A 20100-nucleotide genomic window follows, 5' to 3' on the forward strand; every position below is an offset into this window, starting at 1 on the left:
GTGGTTCACGCTGCGGCAATGTTCAATCTTTGCATGACTTTGGAAAAATGGTCCGGTTCTAACAGGTATGGTAAACCCGGGGCAAAAAAAAAGCGTCTCCTTCCCTTTTGATCTGTCGCTATTCTTGCCTTGATACTTTGCCTTAATATTCCATCTCGCAGAAAGCGAGCCTCTTTAATTGAATATTGGAATGTCCAGGATCCTCCGAACTGCAAGCGGCAGCTGCCATCAGCACCGTGTATTGTAGTTCACCCGTTCTACCTGCTTCCAGGTAGCAATACCTGACGGTTGGTAGGAGGAAAGAGCGGCTTGTAGTCGTTTGATAAAGACCCCAGACCACCCCTTGCTCTTTTCTCTTTTTCCTCTCACGGCTCCTAATAGCGGGCATGGGTTCTTATAGTGTATCTCTTATTTCCTCGTCCCGGTCGCATGCAATGCCCCGGTTACTTGTCCTGGCTGTGTTCCTTTGTTCGAGTGGCCTGCTCTCTTTGCCCATTACGAGTGCTTGGACCGTGTATGCTCTGGTGAAGTCGTCTTGGGCTCGCGCATTGGCATTTCCTGCAGTCTACGGAGCGTCAACCCTCGGGTTGACCATCGTAGGCTGCGTAGCGGAAAGCATTGTGGCCTTACTCCGACACGTGCTAACCATATACGGTCATCCAGCGAGGCAGGTAGCTGAGAACGGGTACGTGGTGAACATCTACTTCTGGCTTGCACTCTCCGCACCCATCCGCTTCCTCCGGAGGTTGGATGGTGCGGCGGATAGCTCGTCAGTGTAGACTTCAAGTATGCTCGGCGCTCCCGACGTCTTCCTATATGCAACTGCCTAGACTTAGCGTCACGAGGACGGAGAGCGAGCCGTCGGCTGGGCGGCGGGTTGGGCTTGGGCTCCGCAATCTCATTTTTTAAATCAACCGGCTGGCGGTGTTTGAGAAATTGTGAGAACCGTCGAAGAAATACGGCTGTGAACAACGTGACAACTCTTAGCCTTGGCCCGTTACGAAAAAAGATGCAGGATGAGGATCCAAATGTGCTGTACTTTGGTAGGTATGTATCAACGGGAACAAGTCTGGATGCTACTTAGTTCCACCACTAATACGGAGTAGATTGGTTGGATCAGGGTTCCATGATGAGGCTAATTGTGGGATATTGCAATGGATATACTATATGCTGCCGAGGAAACTACTGTCCAGTTACACTATCGAAACAGCCATGGCCGCTCCTACAAGACGGATTTGGAACCGCAAATACCCAGGGAGTTTTCTAATGCTCAGTTACAATGGGCTGGGCATCCCTCACTTACCAGGTTTCGATCCAATTCTTCAACGCTGTCGAACGCTCTTTCAATGCCCAACAAATAGGTGCACCTTAAGAGTTTTGAGTAAAGTTAATGACAGAATTTTCTTCACCTAAGCTCCGGATATCTATCTTCACACGTCCTTTGAAATCCACTTATTGCTATCAATTTTTTTGATATATAGGATATTGTGTATCGTGACTTGGGCTGGAAAAGAAAAGCAGAGCGCCTTTGGTAATGCAAGGGAATTGTTTGAAATATCGACCTAAAAAGGACACAGTGGCGTGATGAGATAGTTGTCAAGAGAGAAATTGAGTAAAAAATATTCATGAATTTTCCGACTGCACCGTTTGCTGCAGAAAATTAGCCTTTGAGCCGGAGATTTGGATATCGGCGCGCATATACTTACCACCAGCCAATCCATACCTTCATCAATACCTTTGCCATCGATCGCGGAACAGGCAACTATACTCCAATTCCGGTCCCTCAGCTCACCTAACTTCAACGCTTCAGAAATCTCCCCAGCACCCTTTGCACCGGGCTGATCCTGCTTGTTCGCGAAAACTAAAAGCGCCGCGTCACGGAGTTCTTCTTCATTTAGCATTGCCGCTAGCTCATCCGATGCCGTACCAAGTCGTTCGATATCTGTGGAGTCGATAACAAATATAACTGCGGCGGTGTTTGCGTAGTAACATCGCCAATAGGGTCGTATCGACGTTTGACCACCGAGATCCTGTGCAAAATCCTGTAAGCGAGACGAAGCTCCCCCTATACCGGCTAAAAGAGGCGATGCAGGGTGTAAAGCGTACGAAATGCGGAAAGTCGAAGAACATACCCAGACGTTCAAGTTAAGATTCTTATATGTGACAGATTCGACATTGAATCCAATCGTCGGTATCGTAGTGACGACTTCACCGATCTGGCTCCGGTAACCCGATTAATACTGCAACTACCTCCGTTTCCAAGAATGCTTTTGTTTACCTTTAGGCGATAAAGGAGGGTGGTTTTCCCAGCGTTGTCCTAGCTTCTTTGTTAGCTATCGTGATCCATGCAGCACGGCTCCCTGAGCTTCTCGGGAAACAAGGCATCAATCATACCAGGCCTAGGATTAAAATGCGGATCTCCTTCTTTGCCCACCAGCCAAAGGACAAGAGTCTGGATAGTGACCCGCCCATCTTTTGATGACCAAACGGGGTATCGTACGCTCTTCAACGAGGATCTATATGTGGTAGGGCGCTGGGCCAGATTCCGTAACTGTGGAAGCTCCAAGAAGAAGTCGGAAATGATATTATCGGTTTGGCCCGTTAGAATCTCCGGGTATTTAGGATTACGCTCCGTAGGAAAATGACTGTGATTCCTGGGGAACTGGCATTAGCGGCGCATGTGAGAGGGGGAACGCTTGGTGAGATGTAGTTGATGCCTTACTAAAAATTACTATAAGAAAAGAAAACGCCAAAGTCGCCTTGATGAAATAGCAGGGAGCTGAATAGAATAGATATTGGTTTGGAACTATGCGTACGGGGTTGTTACTCCATAGTTGCTGTCTTTTTTCGAAGTTGGGTGATACTTTGCAAGGAAGCTGGACCAAAGCTTCTAGGCTGATGTCGCGCCAATCAAGACGATCCACCAAAGGAAGAGCGGCTTTGTGCCGGTAACTGACTTGTCTCTCACAGTCGGCAGAGGACTTCATTAACCTCACATCCGCTCACCATGCACCCATTGAACTTCTCATGCCAAATGAATCATCTGTGAGATTTCACAACATTCTCGCAGGCTCTCCAAGAAGCTCAGCGTGAAATCCTGTGCCGTTGCTCAAGGCTTTTGATCTCATCTATTCTTGTGCAATAAGCCAGTTTACTTGTCCTCCATCATGGTGGGAAAAAAGTCTGGAAAGGCCCTCTTAAGGGAGGAAGGTTAGTTTGAGATTTCGTATAAAAAAAGACCATGAAATCGAAACTGACTATTGTTATTCTAGGCCTGGAACGGACCGATAATAACATGGAGCTTACCAGCTGGCCGCAAGTCGCTGCAATTAACCAAAAGAATTATTATACGTAAGGTCTACTCAGCATACCGGGAGCGTAGCAATCATGTTTCTCTGGTATATTTAGTGGAGGACTTCTGCTGACACTTCCGCTCGTTTGGTAGGGAATATCTCAAACGGGACGATCAGATCCTCGCATACCGCTTACAAAATGAAGCTGCTCGAGACCGTATGGCGAAAAATGCAAAAGACCGGGATAGAGCCCTCGCGACCAAGAATGAAGTGCCGCTCCCTGAGTCAGAAGCTGACGCGGACGGAGATACGACAATGGTAGATGCCAGCGGAGAGAAGGCCCAGGAACTAGTAGGGTCGAAAACGATTGTGATCCATGTCGGAAGTCAGAACCTGCGAATCGGGCTCGCGAGCGACGCATTGCCAAAAACAGTCCCAATGGTGATAGCACGTAGAGCAGAGGAGAACGAAGCAGAACAGGATGGCGGAGAGCCAAGGCCAAAACGGTTGAAATTGGATGATGGCCAGTGTATGGAGCCTGAAAAGATGTTTGGTCCTGAAGTACGCACTATCAATATCGGTTCAGAGTTTAGTCTAGCTAACAACTCCTTTTGCAGTTCGCTTCGAGATACTTAAAGATGTGTACAGAATTGAGAACACATATGCGAGCCAATAAGAGGAGAACGCTTCCGAACTCGAAGGAAATGGTTGCCAACTATAACCGAAGGACTTCTCCGGAGACGATCTCAGAACATAACGACCCCATGCGAGTCGAATGGACTGTGGTTGAACCAAAAGATGCCCCGGAACACGTTATTGGAGAAGCGGCCTTGCGAATCCCTGACTATTCCAACCCAAGATACAAACTATTTTGGCCGATCCGAAATGGCTGGTGCAATGAAAAAGACTATGATAACAAAAATATGCTATTCCTTGATATATCGCTTATCTTGGAAGATGCGATTAAATCACACTTAAAATTAACGCGCAAAAAGGACTGGGGCCAATACTCATGCGTTTTCGTTATTCCAGATCTTTATGAGAAATCGTATGTCACGCAGATCCTCGACATGCTGATGCGCGAATTTGGTTTTGGTCGAGTATGTTTCGTGCAGGAGAGCCTGGCTGGGACGTTCGGCGCGGGATACACAGCGGCGTGTGTCGTCGATATCGGCGCACAGAAAACCTCTATCTGCTGCGTAGATGAAGGAATGTGCATCGAAAACTCCCGTGTTAATCTCAAATACGGTGGAGCGGAAGTCACGGAAACCTTTATCAAAATGATGCTCTTCGACCATTTCCCATATGACGAAATTAATCTGAATCGCCGATACGATTTCTTGCTTGCTGAAGAGCTCAAAAGGAATGTTTGTACTTTGAATGAAACAAACGTTTCAGTTCAAGTATTTGATTTCCATCTCCGCGCTTCCGGCCAGGATACACGTAAATATACGTTCAAGGCTTACGATGAAGTTATATTAGCGCCAATGGGTTGGTTTGAGCCGGAAATTTTTGATCTGTCTGATAAATTGAAAGGAAGAAGAAAGCTCATTGGTCGGACTTGTGACCTTTACGATGGACAGCCAAACGATCCTGTTTCCGCAGCTCAAACCGCGATCCTCACAGCAATTGCTCCACTGTCTACCAATGGCAGCCTTGTAGTGAATGGGAATCCCAGCACTCTCGCGGACGTTCAATCCACACCTAGCCGATTCCAACACAGCAACCCTCTAAATCGCCTTCAGGATCTTGAAGCAACTCCACGCTCCTCGGCAGCGGCGTCCCCGGTCCCAGAAATCACAGCAACTCCTCAGGGTGGAAGGTCGACGCCTTTGCCTCCAGGGCAAGGCACGGTTGAAACGAATTCTGGCCGACGTCCCACGGTTGAGGAACGGGACGACATTCTACCTGTTTTCCCTCTTGATGATGCCATATTTACGTCTATCACGCATGCGGCAAGGCTTGATAACCGACGGTTTACGGACTTTCTAGGAGGGATCCTAGTAATCGGAGGCGGAAGCCTCATCTCTGGATTTCATGCATTTCTGGAAGAAAGGCTACAGACCAAATATCCGGATCATTCGAATTCAGTGCTCGTTGGAGCTCCACCACGAGAGCTTGATCCCCAAGTCGTTGCGTGGAAAGGAGCCAGCGTCTTTGGAAAGCTCGATGCGACAAATGATAGTTGGATTGGCAGGTTAGAATATGACCGCCTTGGCAGTCGAATAATGACGTATAAATGCATGTGGAACTGGTGATGGCTTTCTTAAATGCTGTCAAGGACTTGTTTGGTATTGATGTTTTAGGACGTCGGTTTTTTTGCAGAGCGCGACCTTACTCTACTGGTAGGCCTCAATATACACAGTGCGTACTCTGGTTCTGCGGTTCCTGAGATTCACCATTTGATTGGTGGATGGAGACAGACCGCAAAATCGGTCATGTGATCAACTGCCAAGGAGAAATATATTTCCGGCTGCCTCCGATTACGGCGCTAATCCGCTTCAGGAATAGTCGAAAGTATGTCATCCAAAGCGGTATCAAGCAGCAGAAATGGACCACAGCTTTGGTTGCGAACGGCGACCTGAGTGAAAGAGCTCAAAAATCTGTCGCTATTGACACTTGCACTGCATTCTTATTTGAGTCTCAGTGTCCTCAAATCTACAGCCTGCGGTTAAATCATTTGCTTATCGATTTTGGTCTTTATTTCCGTACGGGCTCTGAAAGCCCTCGCGCCCACCTGTCCCTCGGCTTTTCAACCATCTGGTGGTCAGCTCTGAGAGCTCGAGCTCAATTGCGCCAACCGCCAGTTTCCTCTTTATAGATCGGTTACGCCTTTGAATCCGAAGATGTCGAAATTGAAGAGTGGTGCCCCATCGGGGGGCTATCATCAGGAATATATTACGTCGCTCCGTTATCGCAACGACCTGCCTGTCCCCGAAATGCCACCCAAATTCCTCGAGGTCCCTCACGAGGGCCTAGAGCATTTTCTCAGCCCTGGATTTGTAGCGAATATGGTGCGACGTGAGGAGCCCAATATTGATGTTGACGCTGAGGGGGGGATGCCAATTGATCTCATCGGAATTCCAGGTTTACACCTGGGCGACGAAAGTGGTATGATACTTGAGTAGTATGTTTGGTCTAAAAAAAGCTAACTTCTCTTGCTCCATTAGCTATCATGGCTCCAGAGAACCCTCCTCCTATCGACCCCGCCGATCTGCCTCTACTGATGACCCCCGACCAGTTGAGGAACCCTGCTCCAAGGAATGCGAACGTAAGCTTTCTTCGCCGGACTCAATACATTGCCACTGGAGGAGCTGGCCGCAGCACGGATTCAAAGGTCGCACCAGGAGGCCTCAAGCCCAAAATTCAGAAACCGAAGCCATCCCGTGATGACCCATCGCATATCAAAAAGTATATTGTCAAAGGGTTTGACATCGCCTATCCAGAAAGCAAACATACGGGAGAAGATACGAAAGAACAGATCAAGGGTTTGCCTGCCACTGATGCCGAACTCGACGCCTGGGCGAACCCCGTTCACCCAGATAACCCTAATCTGAAGCCTGTCGGCCTTTATCCGGTTGTCCCAGACCTCGAAGGATTCCCAGACCCTGGTGGGTTCTTGCAAGTCAAGTTCGATAAGGCGCCTGTTCAAGCCCTCAAAGGAAAACGTGACGACCGTATGGATGTTGGTATTTTACTTCCGTCTGAGCCAGAAGACCGAGTTTGCCAGGAGCACGCTTCAAAAACCGCCTTACACAAAGCTAATCCTAGTCGTTACCCTGATCCTGGACCGATACCCTGGGACTATGATCTTTTCCTGGCTGAAAAGGCGAGCATGGTGAACGATATAAAGAGTAGTTTGAACTTTTCGAACCCTAATAGAGATGACTCGAAGTACTACACCCATGAAGGATCTGATGGAAGCAAATGCCATCGATACGACCGTATCCGCACATATGCAACGAGTACACAAGTTCTCAACACGGACCAGAAATACAAAGATATTGCAGTTGTCCTTTTCGATCCGGCGCAAGCAAGCCAAGGAGCCCGTCTGACGAGGAAAGCAGCATACTACTATCCTATCCTAGGCAAGGCTCGCCTTAAGCCTGAACGTGCCCGTACGATTGCTAAAGCTGGATTGGCTCCTACACGAGTAAAGGCAAAACAGGACCAATTGCATCAAATGCAAATTACTTTACGGGATCCAAACCCAGATGAGGTGTATAAAAGAGCGACGCACAGAGCGCAAGTTGATTCTAAGTTTGCAAAACGAATGCCGTCTCCACCGGTTCCTGATGATGAAGTGCTCAAAGATGATATTGATGCCGACGGCGATGAAGAGCTCTTGTAACGATTGTCCTTGCTCATTAGTTCGGTTTTCTAAGTTGCACGATGACCCTGGCTTGGTTCCAAAATGGATTTCGTCTCTTAATTTCCAAGTCTATTAACTTCAGCTATTTCCCACTACATGATCTTGATTTTCCTCATGGCGTTCCCAGAATTCAATTTATTAGAGAATCGGCGACATTTTTTGTTGATTTTATGCGCGTTACTTCATCACACTTTATTATTAGCACTTACAGTGACATGGAACCCTAGGAGACAGATTCTAAAATAAAAAGAACCATTTATTCTGATTCTGCTACTGTGACTGAAATCTCGAGGTCCATAAGTGGCATCTCGATGTGATAACTGACACCAAAAGCCATTGAGCCTTCTCATCCTTCTGTTTAGTTACAAGCCTCAGTATCGTCCACTTTGCATCGAGTCGATCCTCCCCCATCGGCTGTTCAATTTCACATACCGGTTGGCCGACGTCAGGTTGCTCACACACCTCATCGCTGTAAAGCTTACAAACACTATGCTGCCAATTCTCCCTCACGTCTCCGCACTCTCTCCGCCCGATCTGTTTGGAATTTCACCACCTCCAAAACGCTACGGACAACCCTAGCAATGCACACGATAAATATGCCTCCTAAAACGATCTTGGCGGAGACATTTTCCCGCTCTATATAATCGGGATGGACAAAGCCAACGGTCGGGTCAATTCTATGCCGAACTAACGTGTTGCCTTGTTCTCTAGCCCGGCTGGCTGATGAGGATGAACCATGGTAGGTGCGCGCGAACGAGAATGAAAATGGCAGGATAGACAGCGATAGGTTAGTGGAAGAGGGCTCACTGTCGGAACCTCCTGTGGCGAAATTGTAAATGGACAGCATCAAAAGAGGGAGGAAGAGAATGCCCAAAACGGCTCGCAAGGTCTTCAGGACGGACGAAGAGACAGGTCGGACAGCGGCTAGAAAAAGGTCCGCACGAGGAATAGTGAAGGGGGATTCTAGCACCCTGGTGTACACTTGTTAGCATGAGGTCAGTTGGTTAAGCACACCGGATACGCTAGATGTATGTACAGTACATGCGTATCGTCTTAAGTGGATTTGAATGAGCCGAAAGAAGATATCTTACCATTCTCCGCTTTCAAGTTTTTTAATCCATCTCGCAACAAGCTTCAATCGTTCTCGAGTGCTTGTGATCGGAAGCAGAGCATACCGGTCCTCCACCGGTCTCGGGAGCACGGTAGCGAACCAGTACGAAAAGGTTCGCGGGTCTGGCGGCGGTGGCCCGTATAATCTGTAAATTTGACTATCAAGCCAACTAGCATTATTTGCCCGGCATTTGGCAAGATACGTAACTCCAATTTGGAAGAGACGGTGAGTAGAAAGTCTGTCAAACTCGTCACTTGTAACGTCTGCTGCCTGAACTGACCGCCGCAACTCGGATGCCTCACGTCTTTCTTCTTCTGTAAGAGAAATATCCTCGACGCGCTCTATTTTTCCAACAGCGTACCCATCAACCATGGTGCTTTCTAGGACTTTAAACCTATATTGACCGGTTGCGCGAACTATGGATTTTCCTCCTCCAAGCGGGTGCAGTCTGTCAATTTCAAGTAATGTTCCATATTCCGAGAACTGTGCGCGGTTCCCAGTGGCTTCTGGATCCAACGGCGTTCTATTTGGCATTACCATGCCGAACCTGCGACGGTTTCTTGTCATGACACGTCGTATCATCAATTCGTATTGAGGTTCGAAAACGAAGAGAAACGTCGGCACGGAAGGGTAGGAAACCGTGCAGACGAAGAGAGGCACTTGAACTTCGTCGATTTCTTCGCTTCCATCTTCCTTTATGGTTGCTCTCCGTTCCGCTAATCGGGAGGGGAAGAAAGCCGCGATTAGCCTACCAAGGCGTATGTTTTCCGGGCTGGAAGGCAAATGGCCTGATAATGTTCTGCGACAGATAGGGCACAGGTCTGCATGATTTAATACTCGTCCTAGGCACAGGCGACAAAAGCTGTGGCCGCATGGCGTCGTGCAAGGGTCAACCATGAGGGCCATGCAGATCTGACAATCCAACTCATTATTAAAAGCTTGTCTCAGATCATCAAAAACCTCCACATCTAGCTTATCCAACATAGCTAGTTTGGTTTCGTAGGTAACCTCAGCTTCAAACGGCAACTTGCCATGTTCCGCAAGCCTGTATAAGGCGACAAGCGCGCTGCCATAGGCCGCAGTTAAAGGGAGGGTTGGGTCATCGAGCCTTAGCAAAAGATTTGTAGAGTCGACGGTTTCGACGGTAAAGGGAATCTCACTGGTTGGAGCTTCATTAGATAGGAACAATTTATTCATTCTACCGGCAAAGACCTCCATCACTTGGTCCAAGGCCACAACTAGACCACAGTCAGCCAGTGCATGCTCCACTCCACACTCGGCTGCATCCGAAGCTGCACCGTCGGCTTTCTTCAATGTGCAGTAGAATCCTTGTTCCCGTTCTTTATCCATGGAATAGGTGATATGTGTCCTTGGGTGAGATGAAGGTAGACATCCCTGGCAAATGGTCTCCTGGCACGGCAATCTCACAGGAGACTGCAGCAGACGAGAGCAATGCTTGCATTGGATCAAGCGAATGATTTCCCTGAGACCTTTTCCGGACAAACCCCCGTTCAAATCCTGGCTCTCTGTCATGGTGGTTGAAATGAGAAGACACTAAGAATGCAACCCGCACAATCACAGCATAGAGGAGACCAATAGTGATAAGAATGTCAGCCTTCCAGGAACAAGCTGTGCTGCAGAGCCAGCTGAAGCATGTTGGCTATTCAATCTGTTCAGCTTTGAAGATCCTAGGCAAGTGTTCCTGATCACGTGTATCAGCAAGAGTTCTATCAATTATGGCAGCTGGCTAACTAGTTGACACACCGTGCTTGTCATTCAGTTGATTCATGGATCTTGGGATATTGATGATTCTTCAGGGGACGTTGAGCAATGTTTCGGTCTGATCTGTCTTGGGCCAGCGGTGCTCTAGCAAAACACGTTGACAGACTGATGTTAAATCCCCCTGTTGCCTGTTGCTTTCATACACAGGAGTTGGCTGGCTTCGTGCAAGTTTAAAATCAAATATCCTCTACAGGATTGTGATTGAGGTTTGTACAAAAGCCGGCTTCATGGTGCTCATTAGATAGTGGATATTCCCTTTGGCCCAATATCACTCACAAAAAACAAACCCAAGCCTGTAATCATTATGGTCAAAAGTATTAGAGAAGAAATTGAATAGGTTTGGCCATGGGAGTCAAATATGAATTCATTGTTGTTGAGTAGTTGGATCGTTGGGTGGTCATTTACGTGAACTGGTTAACAGGGATCGCGAACCCATCAACTCGACGGCATATCTCGCCCCCCCAGAGAGCCAGGGTATCAGTCCATCTAATTCATTCGAAACGCTTTTGCAAAATCAATTCCATCCGTTTGGGGTATCTCGCAGCGTTCACTTGGGATCGTCTTCCCAGCACTGCGGTCCTTATCCAGATCAATTGTCTACAAGCCACAGCCCACCTCAGTCATTCCGTCACCTCTCCCTTCTCTCATATCGTTGATTGACAAACGTCCCCCAGTTACAGTCGCAATACATTCAGCTTGTTATCATCCTGAGTTTGCTGGCAGCCCCAATGCGACGCCACAGTGCTTCCGCCAGATAACCGCGACACCGGGGTCTCTGGATGGAGACCCATGGCGGCTACGTACAATCGTGCTTCCTCTGCCACGCCGACCCAAAATCGTGCCCTAAGCGATCGGCGGCCGTCTTCTAGTGCTGGGGATGGCTCTACAGATGGGAGCTGGAACGATGATACCTCCGGATCTCAGCGACGCGCCTTTCCTCGGTCTGTTGCAAGTACTACCAGTGCTCAGGTCTCCCTCGCCCCGTCCGGCCTTCGACCCGGGAGTTTCAGCTCCGAATTAAGAGTTCCAAGCATATCACGAAGCACTACGCCGAAGCCGGACTCTGCATACTATAGTCGAAGCAATGGCGCAAATGACGATAACGAGGCAACGACCTCTGAACAGCGGCAAGCTATCATTCGGAGCAAGCTAGAGAAGGAGCTGAAGATCCGAAACGGGACGGAGAATATGCTAGAGGCACTCCTAACAAAAAATTTAAAGCAGACCAAGGAGCAGAGACTTAGGGTAGAGTCTGAACTAAGTTCGTCAAATCGAAAGATCGCACAACTACAATCAGAGCTCGAGGAGGAGCTACAGAGAGCGCACACTCCCGAATTCTTAGACTTCAACCGCCCATCGAGTCTATTTGGTGTGCCGATGGGCCGTTCCCCTTCGAGAGCAACGCAAACCACCGGCGACACTTTTGACGATGACGATGATGATTTCAGCGAAACAGAGTCGCCTACTTATGTCCTTGCCGAGACTCTGCAAGAACTGGAGATTGAAGGCATGTCACCAGGCTATTATGTTGAGAGAGCGAATAATCTTGTGGATCTCTTTAAACGCCATCCAACCTTGAAGTATGATTTGAAGTGGTCCGTTTTCGGCTTGCGGGTTCAGGTGATGCTATTGAGCGATAGCCGTCAAGTCGTGGCAGCCGGGTACAGACTAACTCGCTATGCGATCGCGGATCGGCAGTCCATCCGGATCATCAGGTCGTTTAATACAGATGCACTGGTAATCTATTCGCTGGTCAAGGAGTCCAAAGCAAGCATGGAACGCGAACAAGCGCTTAAATTCATTCGGGCCTTTCTAGACGTGAAGGACGGGGTCTACGAGATCTCGCGTGCTGTTGTCCGCACTCTAGTGTCTCTAGCAGAACACAAGGAAGATCGCCTGAGGAACATCTGTATCATGACCCTGGCAGAAATTTTGGTTAAAGACCCTGGTTTGCTTTCGTCTTCTGGCGGAATTGGTGTGTTAAACGATGCATTGTGCGACGGCAACTTTCTAGCTTCCGATAGTTTGGCTGCGAGCTTCGTCCACGCCCTAGACGCACCGAGCACGCGACAGCACCTTAGATCAGGATCAGAGCTAGATGGGGTTTTTTCTAATTTCACTGAAGCAATGTCAGAAGCTGATAGGAGTACCCGGCTTAAAGCGTCTGCGAAAGCAATTTCTGTGATGCTCAAGAGTTGGCCAGGATTGTTGACGCTTGCTCAGAATAAATTCAAGCCTCTGCAGTCATTGATGGAAGCATTAGAATACCCTGAACCTCAATCGCGGGGCTTGATACTCGAACTCCTGTTTGATGCTTTGCGGATTAAGCCTCCTTCTTGGTCGTCATCATTCCTCGCTGGTCGCCGGCTGACGACATATGGCAGGGGTGGGATCGCAAGTACCGGAGGCTCCGACCAAGACTCAAACCAGTTCCACACATTCTACGAACCCGAAGATGGCGTATTCGACCTCACGGCGCATTTCGCGTCCCTAGTCCTTGCGATGTTCATCGAGGCTGGCTTGATCAAGGTATAAACGAACCCCTGAATAAAGTACGATTTACTAATACTAACTGTACTCGCATTCTAGTCCTTAACCGTTTTGGTTGAAGAAGAGGAAGAAATATCTCTAAAACGAAAGGGGATTTTACTTCTAGCGGAGGTGTTAAAGCGTGCTTATCGTTCCTTGCCACAGTCAATATGCGCCCATCTTCAGGTCCTCCCTGATAACGTACCGTCGCTATTGATTGAGAGAGATGTTAATATCCATCGAGTATCTGCCTCGACTATTTACCAGATGGAAAGCATCAATCGCACCATAACTCGATCAACTTGGATGAGATCCGGGCCGGGGAAGTACAACCGAGATGCGGAAATGTCTTCTTCGTTTCTCAATGCAGGACAGGGGAAGCCGAAATTAAGCCCAACTATGGATGAAGCCCAGTTTCGAACCGCCATCATGGATACCCATGTATTAAACTCCGTCAATTTTATGAAATGGAAATGGGATCTTATTCACAATATTATCGAGGGACCGCTCACCAATCCGAAACGTCTCGACGAAGCTATCAAAGGATCCAAGTTCATGAAGCGTCTTGTAGGCTTCTATCGACCATTCAAGTACAGGTTCTCAATGATTCGGAACACCAAGCCAAATCAACGATACGTCCGCACCGGGTGTGCATTGATGCGGACTTTGATCCAAACTCCTGAAGGGTCTAAATATTTGGCGGAAAATAAGTTATTAAGGCAAATTGCCGAATGCTTGGCCCAAGTAGACCGGACAAGCGGCCTGACTTCCTCCTCTCCGGTTTTCTCGCGTTCTCAGATGACTGACACGCTAAGTTGGGGCTATTTTGCCTTGCTAGGCACCTTGAGTAGCGATCCAAATGGACTTCATATGATGGAAAGATGGCACATGCTCAATATGTTTTACCACATAGTAGAGCTGAGGGACCGAAGTGATCTTATACAAGCAATCCTCGCCAATATGGACTTTACCGTTGACAGCCAGCTTCAACTGATGCTAGTCAAGGCTCTGACTATTGGGACCAAAGATATCCGTACTTTTGCAACACGCGTTCTGCGCAAGTACGTGGTAGGCGGTGTTGCACTTACTCCTGCAGTGGAGTGGATTATCAGGCTTCTAGTTTCCCAACTCTATGATCCCGACGTTGCGGTATGTCAGATTGCCATGAAGGTTCTTGAAGAAGCCTGTAATCAGCGGGATCTACTTGAATATGTGGTTCAATGTCGCCCCTCGCTTGATCATCTGGGCGAGATTGGGGCGTCGTTACTTCTCCGTTTCTTATCATCATCTGTGGGCTACCACTATCTCGATGGGCTTGATTTTGTCCATCAGGAAATGGACGATTGGTTTCTTGGAAGGAACGATGCCTACGTCGGCTTGGTTGAAGCGTCCTTATGTCGAGCATACATTGACCAGCCTCGCCGAAATAGCTCGGTGATCGAGGATCTCGTGGATGTGCATGACAGTGGCAGGGCGCCGCCACATTTTTACCGGGAACTTGCTCGTACGAAGGAAGGTTGCAGGCTGTTAGCAGATTCCGGTCAATTCGAAGAATTCGTCTCTACAATTCAAGATTACGATCTTCAGGAGGAGGATCCCGAAGTGTTACAGAGGGTCAAAGGAGCCCTATGGGCTGTTGGGCATCTCGGCTCGATGGAACTCAGTGCCCAGTTTTTCGAAGGAAGTCCAGTTTTTGGCCTCATCGTCCAAATTGCGGAAAGAGCAGCTATGCTAACTATGAGAGGCACTGCTTTTTTTGTTCTTGGACTCATCTCGGCTAGTAGACACGGCCTTGAGATGCTGGTTGAAGCTGGCTGGGATGCTCCAGTGGATTATAAGGGGCAATCGTTGGGATCTTGTATGCCGGTTAACTTGGAGAGAATATACAAGGTATGGTCTATCGTTCTAGCTAAGAATCTCTTTACTGAATGCTGACACGTCCAGATTCCTTTCAACTCTGTTGGGCCAAAAGCCGAAACGAACGGGGTGTCTGATGAACGATATAGATCCGCTGTGACTGATTCTGACCCTATCAACCAGAAAATCTTGAATTTGCTAGCAGATATGGGAAATACAGTTCTTACGAAAAGGGCGGCCGCCGATCTACAACGGTAAGCCGCTCTGGTCCCTAATTGTGTACTATTTCTGAATGTCTTGCTAATTCTGTCACGGATAGGATCAAATTAAAACACCCAGACAACTTTCGGCAAACACAACTCTTCCGCAACACCCTGATCATTCTAGAAAGCCATCATTTCCGACTTCCCGCCCGTCGCTTTGCGTTGGATCTTTTCGACAAAAGTGTGATGAGGCGAATAGTCCTTGATGATGATTCAGAGTTCGACTCAGAGTCGCTTGCTTCTGATTAGGAGCTTTAACATGTACAAATTCTGCGATCTGGACACGCCGTTGCATACCCCTTTCCCTTTTTTCCAAGCACGAATTTTTACATGATCTTCGCAGGCAAGTTATCTTTGGTAGTTTGATTCGGAAATTCGTTCTTGATTCTATGTACTGTACCTTAGCTTAGCCGGTTGGCGTTTGGGTGCTCTCTGCGCGTGGACTGGGGGGCTTAGCAAGGGGCGGAAATGTGCGGTGAAATGGAACGACAACGTCCTGATGCTTGATTCGTACTCGGTGCACTGGAGCTGGGTCTATTTCAAGTAGGATATTTGATGAATGTTTTTGCAACGTAGTGAATTTATGTTCAAGGATCTGCAATCATTCATGTTGAGATTCGGTCTCAATGTCCAAGGGCAAGGGGCGCCTTTGCCTCTGTCTGTTACATACATTTGAGTCCATCAATCTTCGCCCGCGTAACTCTGTGGGCAGAACTCTAAAACGGGCCCATCAGCTGTTCCGTCACCAAAAGACGGCCATCGGAGTTGCCCGACAGCGCTTCGGCGGCCGCACTGCTCGCCCCTGGACCTTTCCGCCTCCCACGCGCCGTCCTCCATCCTAGCGTCACACAGCATGGAGTCCAAACCCCCGGGGATTGCTGTCAAGCACCAAAGCTCTCGAATCTGCGTTTCTCATTCGCAGACCTGGCCCAGCACAAACTGCAGGCAAGGGGGATCAACCCGCTTCATGCGACGCTCCGCTGCAGTTGGTGGGTTCAACCTGTTTGAATGTGCGCAGCTTGTTCGCGCCAGACGACTCGGTTCCAGTCAAAGGTTAAGCTGTGAGAGTGGATGAGGCCTCCCCTGGTTCATCAGCTGTGTTTCTTTCAGCTTATAAAAGCTGCAGCTTCTCACCCTTCCATTATTACTCACATTAGATTCTGGTCAGGCGTTATCATATCCATACAGCTCCATCAAAGCCATCTTACTACGACCCCAGCTCCCAGGCTTTTCAACACTTGACATATACAAGTTATTTAGCGATGGCGACCAAGTTAGCCGCCGCACGTTATGGCAAGGAAAATGTCAAAGTGTGCAAAGTTCACCGTGATGCCAAATCTGGTACACACGAAGTCACAGAACTGACGGTCGCCGTGTCGCTCGAAGGCGATATCGAAAGCTCGTATGTCTTCATCCCTGTGCTGGCAATGCATGTGCTTACAACTAGAAAACCAGATATACCAAAGCAGACAATAGCGTGGTTGTTGCGACTGACTCTATGAAAAATACCATCTACCTCCTGGCCAAACAACATTCTGTCACTCCTCCCGAGCTGTTTGCATCCATCGTTGGGACCCATTTCATAGAAACTTACAACCACATCCATGCCGCCCATGTCCGTGTCGTCGTTCATCGATGGACTCGAATGAACGCTGACGGAAAGCCACACCCGCATGCGTTCTTGCGCGATGGCACAGATGTGCGAGTCGCGGAGGCCTACGTCGTTGATGGCAAGGGCGTCAAGATAAAATCCTCAATATCTGGTCTGCTGGTTTTGAAAAGTACGGGATCACAGTTCCACGGCTTCATTCGTGATGAGTATACAACGCTTCCGGAAACATGGGATAGGATTTTAAGCACGGAAATCGACGCAAGTTGGATCTGGGCCCCGTTTGTGAACCTCAACCATGTCAGGTCCGCGGGTCACAAGTTCGATCAAGCATTTACTGCGGCGCGCGAGATAAGTCTAAACATATTTGCGCAAGACGACAGTGCGAGTGTGCAGAACACGATGTATAAAATGGCCAGTGAGATCTTGAGTAGCGAACCGCTATTGCAATCTGTGTCATACTCCCTTCCAAACAAGCATTATCTTGAACTAGGCAAGTCCACGATCGCAGAACACGGTTCTCATGATGATGCTGTTTGTACTAATAACTCACCAGATCTTAGTTGGCACAAGGGTCTAAAGAACACAGGGGCCAATGCGGAAGTTTATATACCTAGTCCCGCTCCAAATGGTTTGATCCAATGCACCATTTCACGGGAAAATAACACGAGAGCGACGAATTCGAAGCTATAAAATGAGCATTAGACACGGCTTTAGAATTCTTCAAGAGCCTTAGCAGGAGCGCTGTGTACACAACCTTTTTAGCCACATCTTTAGCCCGAGTATCATACAAGAGTTTAGAAGTGTATGTGTCAAGAATCTAATAGACAAATCAAATGATAATAATACATGAACCCTGGGCTCCAAAATACTCCACGCATAATGCATTGATATACAAACGACCTCACTGCGCAGCCACAGCTTCTCTTGTTCGCTGGAAAGCTTTCTTGATTTCGGGCAGTTCATCCAATACGCTCTTTCCGCCAAATTGGACAATGTTTGATTTGTATGGATGGGCCAGACCCTCAAAGGCTGCTAAAAGTCAGTACGATTCCCAAATTATATTTCCCCATCGATTACTCCTAGCAGCAGTAACCATACCTTTTAACCTGTGCATCCTCTTCTCTCTCAGCCTATTCTTTGGCAGCATCCCCTTAACCGCCCTCCTCAACACTTCCGCACCGCCCCACTTCTCAAACATTTTGTCCATTGACATAGATTTCAGGCTTCCCGGCCTTGTCGAATGTGAATAGTATAATTTCTGGAATCGCTTTTTCCCTGTGGTATGAAGATTCTGACAGCCGACTGCCACGACATAGTCACCGCAATCTGTCGATGGATCGTAAATTGGTTTATGCTTTCCCATGAGAAAGAGGGCGATCGAGGAGGCAACGCGACCGAGACTCCGCGGATCGGAGCCCACGTCTATATAATGCCATGTTCTGGAGTAGGCAAGACGGGTCTGAGGACATGAGACGGGCTTGTCAGTATGGAAAAAAATTTAGGGTGTTGTTTGTTCGGCACATACTCGTCCAAGGCTTTGCGACATGATGAATTGGGGCCGTTATCGACACATAGAAAAAACAACGATTGGATATACAGTAAAGGTCCGAGAAACCACCAATTGATTGGTTTTACTCGTATTTCACGGTCGTCCTGCTCGCTGTTGAGGTTGTTGATGAGAGCATCGAGATTCTCGGGCGTCACGTGGATTTTACATAAGCTACCCTAGCCGCACACTAAGCGAGCGTTCCCACCATCTCGGACTTTTGAATATCGAATTCGAGGCTCATCAGCGCGACGGCGACGACGACTTTCTTACCTTCGACAACCCCCGATTCTCGCACGTCGACGAAAGCCATCCGCCCATTCATCCGCAACCATGGCTGCTGTTCCAAGCGTGCAATGCTTCGGCAAGAAGAAGACAGGTGCGATTATCTTGGCTCGAAGGAAAAAGTTGAATTTTGTAATGACTGACAATGCTTCGCTTTTAGCTACCGCTGTTGCCCACTGCAAGGTACGGTTTAACCTGGTAGAGAAATTTTGGTTAGGAAAAGGGATTGTGGAATATTGGTGCTGAGGGATGCAAATAGCAAGGCAAAGGGCTCATCAAAGTGAACGGCCAACCGATCTCGCTTGTCCAACCAGAAATCCTTAGATTCAAGGTACGCGCACTGCCCCGAACATTAGAAGCACGTTGCAGGGAAACACAAGGATGAAAGTCTCAATTTCGAAACGGCGTCACCCCGGACATGCGCACAACCATGAATATCGATTCTGACATCGCGGACTTTTTTTTGGATACATAGGTCTACGAACCCCTCCTCATCGTCGGCCTCGATAAGTTCGCCAATGTCGATATCCGCGTCCGCGTTACCGGTGGTGGTCATACCTCCCAGATCTACGCCATCAGACAAGCCATCGCCAAGTCCTTAGTCGCCTACTACCAGAAATTCGTTGACGAGCACTCCAAGAACCAGCTCAAGCAGGCTTTCGTTCAATTTGACAGAACCCTCCTTGTTGCCGATAACAGACGGGCCGAACCCAAGAAGTTCGGCGGTCCAGGTGCCCGTTCTCGTTTCCAGAAATCTTACCGTTAATCCTACCTTCTACTTTTGCGATGTGGTTATGGTGGAACGGTCGAGGGTGACGCCGAGGTGCTGTCGGGGAATCGGTTGTTGGCGCTGGGACGGACCGGAAGGAAACGTCGTGTCTCAAACCATTATGTTTTGTTCCTTTGTATGAAAAAAAGAGGAACGAAATAATGCTATCCGCGCAATGGCAAATTCACTTTTTTGTTCAACCATGGGCTTATGGTTCAAGCACCAGATTTTTCCAATCCTATCAACGAGGTGGCTAGGGATCCCATCTTGATATCACTGGACCCTGGGCTAGACACACCCAACCAGTCAGCGATTGTCTCTTATTTCACCGTGCCTAGTATGTCGCAATGCTCTTGCGCTCATGCAACCTGATTACTCAACTCCCACAGGGCGCGACAGATTTCCTGAACTGCATATTGGCCTTACTAAACGGCCATCTGTGGTATCGCTACTCCATGCCTATTTCGCAGAAAGCTGTCCTCCATAATGTGCCAGGCATTTATGTAGACAACATGGGGCTTCCGCTAACCCTATAGGTTAGTTGGGCAGCTGCCTGCTGGTAATCTAACAGACCTTTCATAGAAACTAAGCTATCGCCAGGTTATATGTCTCAGGTTGATATCGTAGCATGAAAAGCCAAAAGGCAGAACAATAAGAAGTTTTGATAGTATTGCTGCTAAT

General features: G+C 48.3%; 7 protein-coding genes across 7 annotated transcripts; 5 read left to right on the plus strand and 2 right to left on the minus strand.

The window, feature by feature from the left end:
* Positions 1-1623: 1623 nt before the first annotated feature.
* On the minus strand, positions 1624-2472 carry UREG_01587 (ADP-ribosylation factor 6; the record flags this gene model as incomplete). The annotated part of the gene is made up of 5 exons (XM_002542025.1): positions 1624-1638; positions 1707-2030; positions 2133-2216; positions 2279-2317; positions 2395-2472. 5 exons carry the CDS (start codon positions 2470-2472, stop codon positions 1624-1626), a joined length of 540 nt encoding a protein of 179 aa, XP_002542071.1.
* A 695-nt stretch (positions 2473-3167) lies between these two features.
* Positions 3168-5551, plus strand: UREG_01588 (uncharacterized protein; the record flags this gene model as incomplete). The annotated part of the gene is made up of 4 exons (XM_002542026.1): positions 3168-3210; positions 3273-3351; positions 3446-3854; positions 3911-5551. 4 exons carry the CDS (start codon positions 3168-3170, stop codon positions 5549-5551), a joined length of 2172 nt encoding a protein of 723 aa, XP_002542072.1.
* Positions 5552-6139: 588 nt separating this feature from the next.
* Positions 6140-7644, plus strand: UREG_01589 (uncharacterized protein; the record flags this gene model as incomplete). The annotated part of the gene is made up of 2 exons (XM_002542027.1): positions 6140-6404; positions 6464-7644. The coding sequence occupies 2 exons, from the start codon at positions 6140-6142 to the stop codon at positions 7642-7644; spliced, it is 1446 nt and encodes a 481-aa protein (XP_002542073.1).
* Positions 7645-8152: 508 nt separating this feature from the next.
* Positions 8153-10309, minus strand: UREG_01590 (uncharacterized protein; the record flags this gene model as incomplete). The annotated part of the gene is made up of 2 exons (XM_002542028.1): positions 8153-8636; positions 8757-10309. The coding sequence occupies 2 exons, from the start codon at positions 10307-10309 to the stop codon at positions 8153-8155; spliced, it is 2037 nt and encodes a 678-aa protein (XP_002542074.1).
* Positions 10310-11347: 1038 nt separating this feature from the next.
* UREG_01591 (uncharacterized protein) lies at positions 11348-15456 on the plus strand (the record flags this gene model as incomplete). Its single annotated transcript, XM_002542029.1, has 5 exons — positions 11348-12533; positions 12720-13087; positions 13148-14977; positions 15032-15198; positions 15264-15456. The coding sequence occupies 5 exons, from the start codon at positions 11348-11350 to the stop codon at positions 15454-15456; spliced, it is 3744 nt and encodes a 1247-aa protein (XP_002542075.1).
* Positions 15457-16469: 1013 nt separating this feature from the next.
* Positions 16470-17509, plus strand: UREG_01592 (urate oxidase; the record flags this gene model as incomplete). Its single annotated transcript, XM_002542030.1, has 2 exons — positions 16470-16609; positions 16663-17509. 2 exons carry the CDS (start codon positions 16470-16472, stop codon positions 17507-17509), a joined length of 987 nt encoding a protein of 328 aa, XP_002542076.1.
* Positions 17510-18698: 1189 nt separating this feature from the next.
* On the plus strand, positions 18699-19416 carry UREG_01593 (40S ribosomal protein S16; the record flags this gene model as incomplete). Its single annotated transcript, XM_002542031.1, has 4 exons — positions 18699-18744; positions 18811-18833; positions 18910-18981; positions 19126-19416. 4 exons carry the CDS (start codon positions 18699-18701, stop codon positions 19414-19416), a joined length of 432 nt encoding a protein of 143 aa, XP_002542077.1.
* Between the last annotated feature and the right edge of the window lie 684 nt (positions 19417-20100).

This window comes from Uncinocarpus reesii, genomic scaffold (genome assembly GCF_000003515.1).
Source record: "Uncinocarpus reesii 1704 scaffold_1 genomic scaffold, whole genome shotgun sequence".
In the NCBI taxonomy this organism is placed as follows: Eukaryota; Fungi; Ascomycota; class Eurotiomycetes; order Onygenales; family Onygenaceae; genus Uncinocarpus; species Uncinocarpus reesii.